This window comes from Columba livia, unplaced genomic scaffold (assembly GCF_036013475.1).
Source record: "Columba livia isolate bColLiv1 breed racing homer unplaced genomic scaffold, bColLiv1.pat.W.v2 Scaffold_135, whole genome shotgun sequence".
Taxonomy (NCBI): domain Eukaryota; kingdom Metazoa; phylum Chordata; class Aves; order Columbiformes; family Columbidae; genus Columba; species Columba livia.
Genome location: NW_027043031.1, coordinates 431,717 through 444,797, shown reverse-complemented (window position 1 = coordinate 444,797; position 13,081 = coordinate 431,717). Strand labels below are relative to the sequence as shown.

At 51.0% G+C, this 13,081-nt stretch overlaps 1 protein-coding gene across 1 annotated transcript; it reads right to left on the bottom strand.

Annotated features, from left to right (window-relative positions):
• Positions 1 to 4,758: 4,758 nt before the first annotated feature.
• Positions 4,759 to 5,381, bottom strand: LOC135577761 (olfactory receptor 14J1-like; the record flags this gene model as incomplete). The annotated part of the gene is made up of 1 exon (XM_065047882.1): positions 4,759 to 5,381. A coding segment is annotated over one exon (552 nt), but the record flags the coding sequence as incomplete, so codon positions are not given.
• Positions 5,382 to 13,081: the final 7,700 nt, after the last annotated feature.

Genomic DNA, 13,081 nt, shown 5'->3' with positions numbered 1-13,081 from the left:
GGCTCAGTATTTGACTCAGTTCTATTTAAGCTTTATCAGTGATGTGGATGAGGGGATCAAGTGCACCCTCATTAAGTTTGCAGATGACACCAGGTTGGGTGGGAGTGTTGATCTGCTGGAGGGTGGGAAGGCCATGCAGAGGGATCTGGACCCGTTGGATCATTGGGCTGAGGCCATTTGTATGAGGTTTGACCAGACCAAGGGCCGGGTCCTGCACTTGGGTCACAACAACCCCAGGCTCAGGGAAGAGTGGCTGGAACATTGCCTGTTGGAAAGGGATCAGGGGGTGTTGATCGACAGCAGCTGAACATGAGCCTGTGTATACCCAGGTGGCCAAAAGGGCCACCAGCATCCTGGCTTGTATCAGGAATGGTGTGGCCAGCAGGAGTAGCGTGATTGTGCCACTGCTCTCAGTGCTAATGAGGTCGCATCTTGAATCCTGTGTTCAGGTTTGGGCTCTTCATCATAAGAAGGACACTGAGGCACTAGAGAGAGTGCAGAGGAGGGAATGGAGCTGGTGAGGGTCTGGAGCACAAGTGTGATGAGGAGCAGGTGAGGGAACTGGTGGGTTCAGTCTGGAGAACAGGAGGCTGAGGGGAGACCTTCTCGCTGTCCACAACTGCCTGAAAGGAGCTTGGAGCATGGAGGGTGTTGGTCTCTTCTCATGACTAGCAAGTGATAGGACAAGAGGAAATGGCCTCAAATTGTGCCAGGGAAGGTTCAGATTGGATATTACAAAAAAATTCTTCATGGAAAGGGTTGTCAGGCATTGGAACAGGCTGCCCAGGGCAGTGGTGGAGTCACCAGCCCTGCAGGGGTTTAAAAGGAGTTTGTACGAGGTTCTTAAGGAAGATGGTTTAGTGCTCGAGTCAGGTTATGGTTCAACTCGATGATCCTGAGTGTCTCTTTCACCAGAAACGATTCTATGATTCTGTTATATCAACTGCATAATTCTTCTATCACTTCTTCTCAGTGCTCTTCACGTACCTGCCTCTTTACCTACAGTCCTGAAAGTTTTCTAATTAAGCACACAAGTCTTGAATACCAGATGTAAATGATGGAAGTGACATGGTTCTATCAGTCTGGTCTGATACCTGCCAGTCCAAGGCAAACACCTCAGGTACACGGGGCCTCTCGAGGTTTGCACTGGGTGCTTATAGTGGGACAATGGAGCTCAGCCCGAAAACCTGAGAACATCCCTCAAAACTGAAAACCAAACCAACCCAACAACAACAACAAAAAGAACAAAAATCCCCACACTCCATTTTTTAATCAGATGAAATAATTCAAAATTTCCAATAAAATGTCTGTGGAATTTCTATCCTGCCAAAATATGAATTTTCAGAATGTGTACGGACTGTGGGAGATGAAACGTTGGCCTTTCCCTGTGCTTGCAGTGCCAGGACTCTGTCTATCACTACGTGTATTTAATCCCCTGCACATCCAGGAGTTTCCACCTGTCCTTACCCAGCTCCCCGTGTCTGAACTCATCTCTTCAGAAGCCTGTCTGGACATTTGCACTTTCCATCGCTCCCCAGAGGTTCTTCACCTCTCACTCTTGGCTCATTCAGAGCCTCTCAGCTCTCACTCTGCTTGGAGCTTCAGGCAGGTCAAGTCTTTCAGCGGTTGCTCTCCTACTCCCTACAGGCAACTCTTCAACTATGGCAATGGTACTCGCTGGAAACTGCTTAATTTAACCACAGAACTGAGAAACATCATTAAGTTCTATTGTGTTTTCTTTTTTTTTTTTAACTTTTTTGTTTCCTCTAATTAAAAATTCCCCGGTGCCTGTTTACATCCAGTTCTCTAAGGAAACATGAAGCAATTCCTGCGAAGAAGCTGTAACAATCAGTGCAAACTTCAGTGCAGAATCTGATGTAAAGAAATGTGCTGCAAATCCCAGGGGCCAATGAGCAGAACAGGGAGTTTGGGGAGCTGGTTATAGATTTCCTGCTAACAGTTTGAGGAAAGAAACATTCTTCACAGAACTGCTCTGTTTATTTGACACCTTTGAGGTCTCCTCCTCTGCCTGTATTTTTATTTTCTTGTTTCTCCACCTCTTCCTTCTTCCAAAACATTTCCAAGGGAAAGATTCCTGGAATCACAGAGCAACTCAGGTGTGAACATCATCTTGTCCCACTGTCCTGCTCAGGGCAGGGTGACCCAGGTGAGCTTGTCCAAGGCCTCTGCCCAGCTTTGCACCATCCACTAAGGAGCTGAAGGTTCACTGTGTCACATCATACAGGGGGAGAATAGAGACGTTCAACAGTGTTGGCCCAAGTGCTGGTCCCTGAGGGATTCCACTGGTAACTGGCTCTGTGGACACTTTGTACCACTGGTGACGTTTGGGCTTCATCATCCAGCCAACTTCCCACCAAACATCCACTTCTTTAGCACAGAAAGCACCAATCGCATTATAAGGACACCACGGGAAACCATGTCTGACACCTTGTGAAATTCCATGTGCACAATGTGCCCTTCTTTCCCTGCACATTTGGGTTCAGCAATCCCTTCCTTGTTTTCCAAGTGTCTGGACATGGCTGCAGGAAGACTTGTCCCATTCCCTTCCCAGGGATGGAGCTGGGCTGAGTAGCCTGTAATTCTGACAATTCTCATTCCTGCCCTTCTTGAAGACAGGTTTGACAACTGCCTTTTCCAAGGACCTCAGGACCTCTCTGATGGCTCTGGCATGTTTGAGACCACAATCCAGAGTCATGGGTAAGGATGGTGTAGCAAACAGGAGCAGGTGAGATTGATCTGCCGGGGCCAGTGGGGTTTGTTCCTGGAGTCACACACAGAGATGTCAGTGTCTGTCAGGCATCCATGTCTGAGCTGGCCTCATGGATTCCTTATGCACCCAGGGATGCTCAGAGACAGAGTCTGTTCCTTTCACACACAGAGGCAGGAGTCACAGTGTCCCTCTGGCCTCCTGAGGGAGGCACCTCAGCCCTGTGGTGTGTCACCCTGTTCTGCACTCATCTGAGATGTCCCACGTTATGGGGAATGGACACGAGGACATTGGTTAAAGGAAGCACAACCCAGTGCTGCATTTAGTTTCCATGTGAGGTTCCTCCCAATGTAAAATGACCTCGGGACGCTGTCTGTCCCACAGGCCTTCATAGAATCATACAATGTCCTGAGCTGGAAAGGCTCCACAAGGACCGTGGAGTCCAACTCCTGTCCTTACACAGGACACCCCACAGGTCACCCCGTGTGTCTGAGAACGTTGTCCAGTCTCTTCTTGAACACGGTCAGGTTGGGGCCGTGACACCTCCCTGGAGAGCCTGTTCAGTGTCCAGCACCTCTGGGTGAAGAACCTTTTCCTCATGTCTGACCCCTGGCACATCTTCATGCCGTTCCCTTGGGTTTTGTCATTGGTCACCAGGGACAAGAGAGAAGAGCTCAGCTCCCTTCTGAGGAACCTGCAGCCCCATGAGCTCTGCCCTCAGTCACATCTTCTCCAGCCTGAGCAAACCCAGGGACTTCAGCTGCTCCTAATACGGCTTTTCCTCCAAACCCTTCACCAACTTCATAGCATCTTCTGGGCACTCTCCAGTAGCTTTATCTCCTTTTACCCTGTGTCCCCATCCCTGCACACAGTGAATGCTGCAGGTGAGGCCGCCCCAGCACACAGAAGAGCGGGACAATCCCCTCCCTGCCCGGCTGGCCGTGCTGTGCTGGCTGCACCCAGGACACGGTCCCTCTTGGTTCCAGGGACACTGGTGGCTCATGTTCAACTTGCTGTTGACCAGACCCTCAGATCCCTCTCTGCAGAGCTGCTCTGCAGCATCTCATCTCCCAGTCTGTATGTACAGACAGGGTTGATGTGTCCCAGGTGCAAAATGGCACCCCTGAATATCTGACAGCATTGGCTCTCACTTCGGTTCGTCTCACCTCACATACATGATGTTCACGCTCACATCTCATCTGTACAATGCAAACATGGACATCTGACCTACTAATTCAGTGTCTTTTCAGGTGAGGACAAAGAACCTCTCTGAACGGGGGCGAGAGGTCCGGGCTGGAAATGAAGGCTGTGAGGGATTAGTCCATGATGACTGGGGCAGATTTGATGGGGTGTCCAGTGCACAGGGGCACAGCCCAGCCCCTGCTCTGCTGGTCCTGCAGGTCTCTGGCAGGAGCCTGGCTGTGAGAGGACACTGCTGTGTGCCAGCCCTGCACACACACACTGTTCAGATGTACACTGGGGTTTCATCTGTGGGTCACTTTCTTGGGCATGTTCTTGAGAGAATCTTTGTGAGAAGAACTAAACCTTCAGGCCCTGCCCTGACCAGATCACCTTTCTATCTGGAAAGGCTGTTTTGGGGCCAGCTCTGTCACAGCAGTGCCCATTGCCTGTCCCTGCCTGCGCCCACAGCACTGACACACAGCAGGACGGTGACCAAGCTGCCAGAGCACTCAGGCCTTGCACCAACACCAGGGATGAGAAGGAGAGTGTGGGAGTGGAACCAGAACAGCTCTGGAAGAACAAGCGCTGCTGCTCCCTGGCAGGGCTGCCGTGATGGACTCTTTTCCTCCTCCCATGAACACAGGAACTGTCCCTGCAGTTCCATAAGACTTTTTCAGGAAGGATATAGTGAAAAACAAGTCACTAAAAAGCCCTTTATTTTGTTTAGAGACAAGGAGAGCACGGCTCCTCATTTACACAGCCAGTGGTTATAAAAGAAAAGCAGACAGTGAATTAAGAAATGGGATGACAACAACATTATCACAATAAAAAAACTACCAACAACAACAGAAAATCCAGATGACAGGCTGGGCCTGTAATTAGTTACTCTAAAACTCCTATGTAGAAGCAGATGGGTAGTTTAATACTTCAGGAAATTGTAAGATATGAGTTTCCACAAGGCATCCTTGAGCTCCTGGTTCCTCATGCTGTAGATGAGGGGGTTCACTGCTGGAGGCACCACTGAGTACAGAACAGACACCACCAGATCCAGGGATGGGGAGGAGATGGAGGGGGGCTTCAGGTGGACAAATATGGCAGTGCTGACAAACAGGGAGACCACGGCCAGGTGAGGGAGGCAGGTGGAAAAGGCTTTGTGCCGTCCCTGCTCAGAGGGGATCCTCAGCACGGCCCTCAAGATCTGCACATAGGACACCACTATGAAAACAAAACACATGAAAAATAAACACACATTGACCACAATAAGCCCAAGTTCCCTGAGGTAGGAGTGTGAGCAGGAGAGCTTGAGGATCTGGGGGATTTCACAGAAGAACTGGCCCAGGGCATTGCCCTTGCACAGGGGCAGTGAAAATGTATTGGCCGTGTGCAGCAGAGCATTGAGAAACCCAGTGGCCCAGGCAGCTGCTGCCATGTAGACACAAGCTCTGCTGCCCAGGAGGGTCCCGTAGTGCAGGGGTTTGCAGATGGCAACGTAGCGGTCGTAGGACATGATGGTGAGAAGGTAAAACTCTGCTGAAGCTAAAAAGACAAACAGAAAGAGCTGTGCAGCACATCCTGCATAGGAAATGTCCCTGGAATCCCACAGAGAGTTGGCCATGGACTTGGGGACAATGGTGGAGATGGAGCCCAGGTCGAGGAGGGCGAGGTTGAGCAGGAAGAAGTACATGGGGGTGTGGAGGTGCTGGTCCCAGGCTATTGTGGTGATGATGAGGCCGTTGCCCAGGAGGGCAGCCAGGTAGATGCCCAGGAAGAGCCAGAAGTGCAAGAGCTGCAGCTCCCGTGTGTCTGTGAACGGCAGGAGGAGGAACTGGGTGATGGAGCTGCTGTTGGACATTGGCTGCCTGTGGGCATGAGGACCTGTCATAGGAGGAAAAGATAGTGACAAGTTAGGGGAGATTTCTCTGGGGAAAATATCATGTTGTTTATCATGGAAAACCCCCTCCCTGATGGAGGGATGTTTCAGCTCATTCTCTCTGTCTATGAAGTGGGAAAAACATTTCATCACAGTTTAAAATGCAGCTTGGTCATCTGGTTTCCATCAACACAGATCTGGGGCAAGACCCCTGAGTTGGTGTCAGAACAATAAGTGACCGACACTCGCACACCAACCCCAGAGAGCAAGAGCACCAGCGACAGGTGGAGAAACAGGAAAGGACACTGCAGTGCTACCAGAAACTAAAGCAAGGACAGAAAGGCAGACGGGCATGCTGTGGAACCTTCTCCTGACCCGGCTGTGCTGCTGCCACTCACATAATGACACTGGAGAGCAAGTACTTTTAGCACCTTTTTTGTGTACCCTGTTCCAGGAACCCTTCACCTGGAGGTCCAGCTGCTGAGGTGGAGACTCGTGACCTGGACCCCATGGCTTTGGGGCAGAGGGTCTGCTGGGGAGGAGAGGAGACCAGGAGCTGCACTGGGAAATGTGTCTGCAATCGAGAGCACGTGAGAGAGGTTCCTAAATCCTGTCCCAGCATTTCTGGTAGCAGTTAACTCTCCCTGCCCATGTCTGTGCTGCCTGCAGCTGTGTCTCTGTCCCTGGTCTGCTCCCTGTCAGTGTCACAGACCCCGTCCCACCCGCTGTGTGCTCAGCTCTGTCCTGCTCACACCTCCTGGCACTGCCCAGGGGCAGCTCTGTGTCTGCAGGGGCTCAGGAGCAGCTCAGACACGTCCTAACAAGAACTGGGGTCCCAGTGTCTTCTCCAAAGAGAGAAATAAATCCCCATCTCCCACTGGACACCCAGACGAGCAAGAGTGGAAAACTGAAAGCACAGACTCCTTCCCTTGTAGCTGTTCATGTGTTGATGTTGTTGTTCAGAAGGACCCTCTGCCATGTCTGTGGGGGGATCTGGAGCTCTGAGCAGCCCTGACCCACACAGCCCCCTTCAACCCCACAAGCTCCCTGCCTGCCCTGCCGGGGGTCGCTCCTTCCACCCACAGCTGCTGCCATGGGATCTCCCGGGCAGGCTGAGCGCTGACCCTGGCAGGCGGCAGAGTCCCTGCCCGGCACAGCCCTGGGGTGCAGGGACCCTGCTCTGCAGGACAGCCCTGGGCACCCCTGGGTGCTAACCCGCCTTCACAGCTGTTCAACATGGCCTAACAAGAGCCCCGTCCTTACAGATCCCACAAGCTGTGCCTGTGCCAGTTTGAGGAGATGCCTCCAGGAGCTAAAGCTGCACTGCCCCGCACCCAGAGACTTACCATGGCAAGGGCTGCAAAGGTTTCTCCTCCAGTGAGCTCTCAGTCATCCTCCCAGTCCTGACCACCTTTAATCTCTCTCTGTCTTGCTCGTCTCCTGAGATCCCCAGGCAGAGCCCTCAGCCCTGCTGCGTGTGCAGAGGAGCTGCTCCTGGGCAGAGCTGTCTCTCTGCAGCGCTGCCGCTGCCATGAGCTCCCTGTGTCCCAGGAGCCCAGCCCAGCTCAGCAGCACAGGAGCAGCCCAAGGCGCTTTAATGACCCCTCTGGTGGGTTTGGTGCTGAGTCCATGGACCTCAGACCCTGAGGGGAACATGAAGAAATTCTCAGGAAGTCAAACTCACATGCAAACTCCAAAGTTTCCTGTAATATTAATGGGTCCCACTGAGGGACACAAATGAAGAACAGACCCCAGAGTTTGGTTAGAGCAGAAAACTGGAGGTAGAGATGACAGGTCAGGAAAAGCAAAGTAAAGGTCTCTCTAATGCTCAGTATCCCTGGATGTGTTTCATTAACTAAGGACTAAGCCCTGACCCCCAACCCTGGGGAGTCAGATCCTGTCCCTCCCACATTGCCCAGGGCCCTTCCTGGGACAGTGTGATGTGGGGCTGTGCAGGGCCAAGGGCAGGACTATGGTCCCACACCTCCCAGGTTCCTGGCTGGGGACAAGTAAGGTTTTGGAGCTCATTGACAACGTCTTCCTGACACGGGTGACTGAGGAGTCAGTGAGGTGAGGTGCACTGTGGGACTTCACACTTACAAACCAGAAAGAGTTGGTCAGGATGGAACAGTCAGGGATGGGAAAGTGGAGCTGAGGCTCCTGGGAGATGAGAACAAGGCCAAGAGCAGGATTTCAGGAGAGCAAGATTTGGCCTGCTGAGGGACCTGCTTGGGTCCTATGGGATATGACCTTGGTGTCTGCAGTGCTTTTCTCTCCCATCTCCTCCCTCCTCTCTCCCACCTGCTGTTGTGCAGCGTTTTTTACCCTTTCTCAAATACAATATCCCAGAGGTGCTGCCAGCATCACTGAGTGGCTCAGATTTGGAAAGAAGTGGGTCCATCTTGGAGCAGCTGTAATCAGCTCTGTCTGACATTGGTCAAACTCCTGTTGTCTTCCCAGAGAGGTGACAGCTGTAGCACACCCACACCTACCCCCAGTTCCAAGACTTTGCCATGTAAGCCCAGTACAAGGTGACAATGTGTTATTTCTTGCAAACTACTTGATCACGGAGAAGAAATGCCCACAGTTCCGTGGGCAACTGAAGGAAGTCACCAGTCAATGAGCAGGTTCCTATGTGGAAATGTAATTGCCCTGGCATTCATTGACCATTCAAAGTGGCAGGTGCCAACACTCCAGAGGATCTTGGGCCAACTGCTTAACATGGCTGTCTGGTGGGCCAACAAGGGTGATGCTCAACTGGATCTGGAACTGGGAAACAAGGAAGGGCTGGTGAGGGATGTGAACATCAGTGTCCACCTTGGCTGTCGTGAGCAGGACACAGTGGGGTCCCAGGCACCAGAGGGGAGGGAGGAAGGCCAGCAGCAGAGCACAGGCTGGTGGAATCCAGAGGAGAAGACTTGGACATACTGGGGGATGGTGGGCAAAGTGGTGACATGGAAGTAGATCTGAAGGGTGACGGAGCTCAGGAAATCTGATAATCCTTACAGGACAGCCTGCTCCAAGCACAAGAATGATCTCTCCAAGTACCCATGAACAGAAGCATTTATCTCGTGAGGGTGTTTGTCTGAACTGATGGAGCTCCAGGGGAAAAGGCAGCACACAGGAGGTGGAAGCAGGGGAAGCTGCAAAGGAGGAATTTAGAAACCTTGTCCATGGATGTGGGGATGATGACAAAGCTGCCCTGGACTTGATACCTGCACGGGAAGGGCAGCAAGATGAGCTGACAGAGCTTCACTTGCAGTGAGAGAATAGACAGGGTGAACATGGGCCTGCTGATGAACTTCATAAGAGTAGAATCAGACAGGACTGAGGTTCTTCATGGCTTCTTTGCCTCCATCTTCACCAGCAAGGTCTCCTGGGACTTTGTTCCTGAAGGCAGGAGTCTGGAGAACACCCAGCAGTGGATGGGGCTCAAGTCAGGGGTGACCTGAGCAAACTCAGACACCGTTACAGAACAGGAGATGGGTCGCTTAACTAGCTCCTGAACACAAGTATCGCTGTGCTGTGGCACCTGAGATTGCCAGGAACACCCACCTCTTGGTCCAGAGGAGTGTGACTCCTCTTGAGCTGTCCTGGCCTGTCTCCTTGATCACATGGTGATTTAGTTACGTACTTTTCTGACATATTCAGTCTTTTCTAGGAGACATTCCACATCAATATGAACTGTAGTCTGCTGATACCACTTGTTCTGGAAACGGAGGTAAGGGCGAGCAGGGAAGGGAATAGAAGAAATTTGGCTTTATTGCTATTTATTATGGAAATGCTCTCTGTTTGGTTATTCCTGAAATCCCCCTAATCATCCACACGAGACTTGAAGCCTTTAGGAAAATGATGCACAGACCCTTGGCTTGTAAGAGCATTTTAGATGTTCATGAGCCCTCTGCTGCCATGATCCTGAACTGCAGCTACTGAGAGAATGAACAAACCTCTAATTAAGTGAAAGGCAGAAGCAAACCCCAAGTTTCTGAGGGTGTTTGGACCCCATGAAGGGCCATCACTGACACAGCTGTGAAGGAAACAACCAGTGCAGGTCCCTGTCCCTGGAGGCTGGTGGAGGAAAGACTTGGAGACACTGGTTCCAGGTGGTGAGGGCCATGTGGAGGTGGCTCTGGTGCCATGTCAGCCCTTGATGCTTGTTCATCACCAGATGGCTGAGCCCTGACCCCTGGGACCTGGTAGATCTTTCTCCAATGTTTTTCAAGGCTTTTCCTGTGGTCAGTGTGAGTGTTTTGTGTTTTGGGGGTGGTGTTTATGTCAAGTGCTGTTGCTCTAACTGCAAGGCTCTGGATTTCTGTGGAGCTGGAAATGCCTGTGAGCAAATCACAACTCATCCAGCTTCTTTCATACACCTGGCAATGGTCACCAGTCACCTCAGTGTCCCAGTCTCACACTTGCTTGAATCTTCTGTTTGGATCCACACCCCATCACTCCAGGAGGTTCATGGATCCACCAGGTTCATGGATGATTCCTGAGGACCATCCAAGTGTGGGCAGCGTAAGAGAGGAGCAGAGCAGGGTCAGCTCATGGGCCATGACTGAGCACAGCCACCCCAGCAGCAGCCGTTCCCCATCTCCCAGGCACAGCCATGCCCACAGCATGCAAATGTCACTGCCACACATGATTAGCCCAAGAGAGGCCTTTCTTCCTTCCATATTCCCAGGAAGATCTTCCTCCTGTTCCTCCTCCACCTGCAGACATCAACTGCTTTCCATTTCTGGGCTCGGACATGGCTGGAAGGGTTCACTGAAGCCATCAGCCATCTCATTGCTTCTCCCTGACATGCCCTGACCCTCTCCCACACCTACAATGGCCAATCACGGCTGCTCAGGCCTCCCGCTCTTCAGAAGAGGCCTCGAGCTTCTTGGTTCTTCCTGGTGCTTATTATAAACTTCCTCGCTCTCTCCAGAGTTCATGATGAGCTTTCTTGTCCATAACAGCCCCTTTATGACCATGTCTTACTAAATGGTTGTGTTTGTATGATCATTTGTGCAGAAAGGGCAGTCACAGGACAGCACCCAATATGTCAAACTGATGCCGAGTGAAATGCCGTAAAGCCCTGATGAGTTCCCCTGTGTCTGTGTCTCTCCTGGAAGGAGTCTGTCCCGAGAAGGGGATCCAGCTCCTGCCACTCTCTGCAGAGGCACATGAGCAGTGTCCATCACCTGGGGACACAAAGGGTGACGTTTGCCAGACACCCTTCATCTGAACCACTTAGATGTGTGCTTGTGGATGAGGTATGGAGCCTTATAGTGCAAATACCTATTTAATTGTCGTTGCCAGAGGGGCTACCAGAGATGCAGAGTACTATTTTACAGATATGTAAATATAAGCATATACGACTGACATTCCTATACATGTTACACAAACACCTGAAGGATTATTCATGCCTTTAACATGATTATCCTCAGAAGGCCACCAGCTTTACATCTCAGGAAATGGGATCCAGAGTCCAAGGGCAGGATGGTTTGGGCTCTGTGCTGGGATCTGGAAACTGAAACGTGCTCCCATCTCCCAGCCCCCTGCCCTCCTCAGTGAGGGTGTGAGACATTCTGCCAGCGAGGGCTGAACTCACAGCCATGACCAGTATCTTATGTCCAACTGCAGCCAATGGTGTCCTGCCAGCTCAGGATTGAGCTTCCATTGCGGGAGGTGTTTAAAAGATGTGCAGATGTGGCACTTTGGGACATGGTTTAGCGGTGGTCTTGGCAGTGTTTGATTTATGGTTGGACTCCATGTTCTTAATGGTCTTTTCCAGCCTAAATGATTCCATGATTCTCTGATTCGGCTTGAAACCGTTCCAATCCCATCACCTCCAGCTTCCCTCGGAGTCTGCTGTTGTGTGGCACAACTGTCCTGGCTCTCCAGGCAGGTTGGGCACTGGGTTGGTGCCTGCATTGGCAGTTTTCCCCTTCTGGGGTAAAAGGCTGTTGAGTGGAGACAGTTGTAGAGATTTGGGTCACAGGGGTTTGCAGCAATCCTGTCAAACTCTGAGCAGGATGAGCTTTGGAGCCCAGGAACAATGGAGATGCTCTGAAGGATGTTTGTGAACAGTGGTGCTGTCACTGATAACAGTAACAGGGAACTCCTTATTCTCAATGATGATCATGATGAACTAAAGCTCTTTAATTTCATTCCTAACAGTCATTCTTGCTTTTCTAAGCATCTACTACACCTCAGCAGTTGTGTCTTGAAAGAATTTCTTAGAACAATGCTTTTTCTCTCACTTAATTTTTGTTATAGTCATTTAAAGAGTACACCTCTTGGACAGAATTACCCCCAAATTGTGCTTCTTTCATTATTTTTCTACCTTTTAATTATTTCTTACGTGGAGTGATAGAGGTTGCATAGGAGAACAGTTTACTTTTGAGACAAAGAAGGCCAAGGAACAGATCCCAGGTCAGTACAAAGGCACAAAGGAAGCCAGAACCTTTATGTGTGTGCCCTGACACACACTGTCACCTGCATTTCCAGTCTCTGCAGTCCCAACCGTGCAGCAGAGTCTGGAGTTCTGAGCTCCCTTCATCTGCCCCATGTGACACGTGTAAAATGGAACCACCCCAGTCCAATGGCTGGTTTTGATTCTCTTCACAGCCTGAAGCACCACATGGGTCAGGAGACAAGCTAGGATACCCAACGAGGACTCACATGCTTTTCAATTCAAGTTCAAGTGTTCCTGGGAATCTCAGGTGACAAGGCGTGCTGATTCCTGGGTTTCAGGAGCTGGTCAAGAGCCTCATCTCCATTTCTGTAATGATGGCTTTGCTGCCTGGCTGCTGTGCAGACTCCGTACATGGATGCTGACACCTGTTGAGCAACCTGCTCTGAAAGGATTAAAAAGGCAGGCATGAGGATAGAACCTGGGTGGGGGCAAATGAAAAGGGATGCACAAGATGTGGTCAGGGCTGTTTGGGGGCAATTGTAAAGCAGCCCTGCACCTCAGGTGGATTATTCCTGTGGTCAGGGAGAACCTGAGAGTTCTCGCTAAATTTAAAACATGAAGGAGATGAAGGGACAGCATCATTCAAGCTGAATGGAACCCCAGAAGGAGTCGTGACCAACCTCCTTCTCAAAGCAGGGTCAGACCAGATTACTCAGGGCTTTATCCAAACATAGTTTGGACGTATTCTGGGGTAGAGTGAATGCGCACTCCTGGGAAACAGCTTCCAGTGCTTGACTGTCCTCATGATGGGAAACTTTCTCCCTTTATAGCACCTTTCCAAGCCCAACCATCCAAACTGGTGTTTACCCATCTACTGACAAAGACTGTGATATCTTTCCTT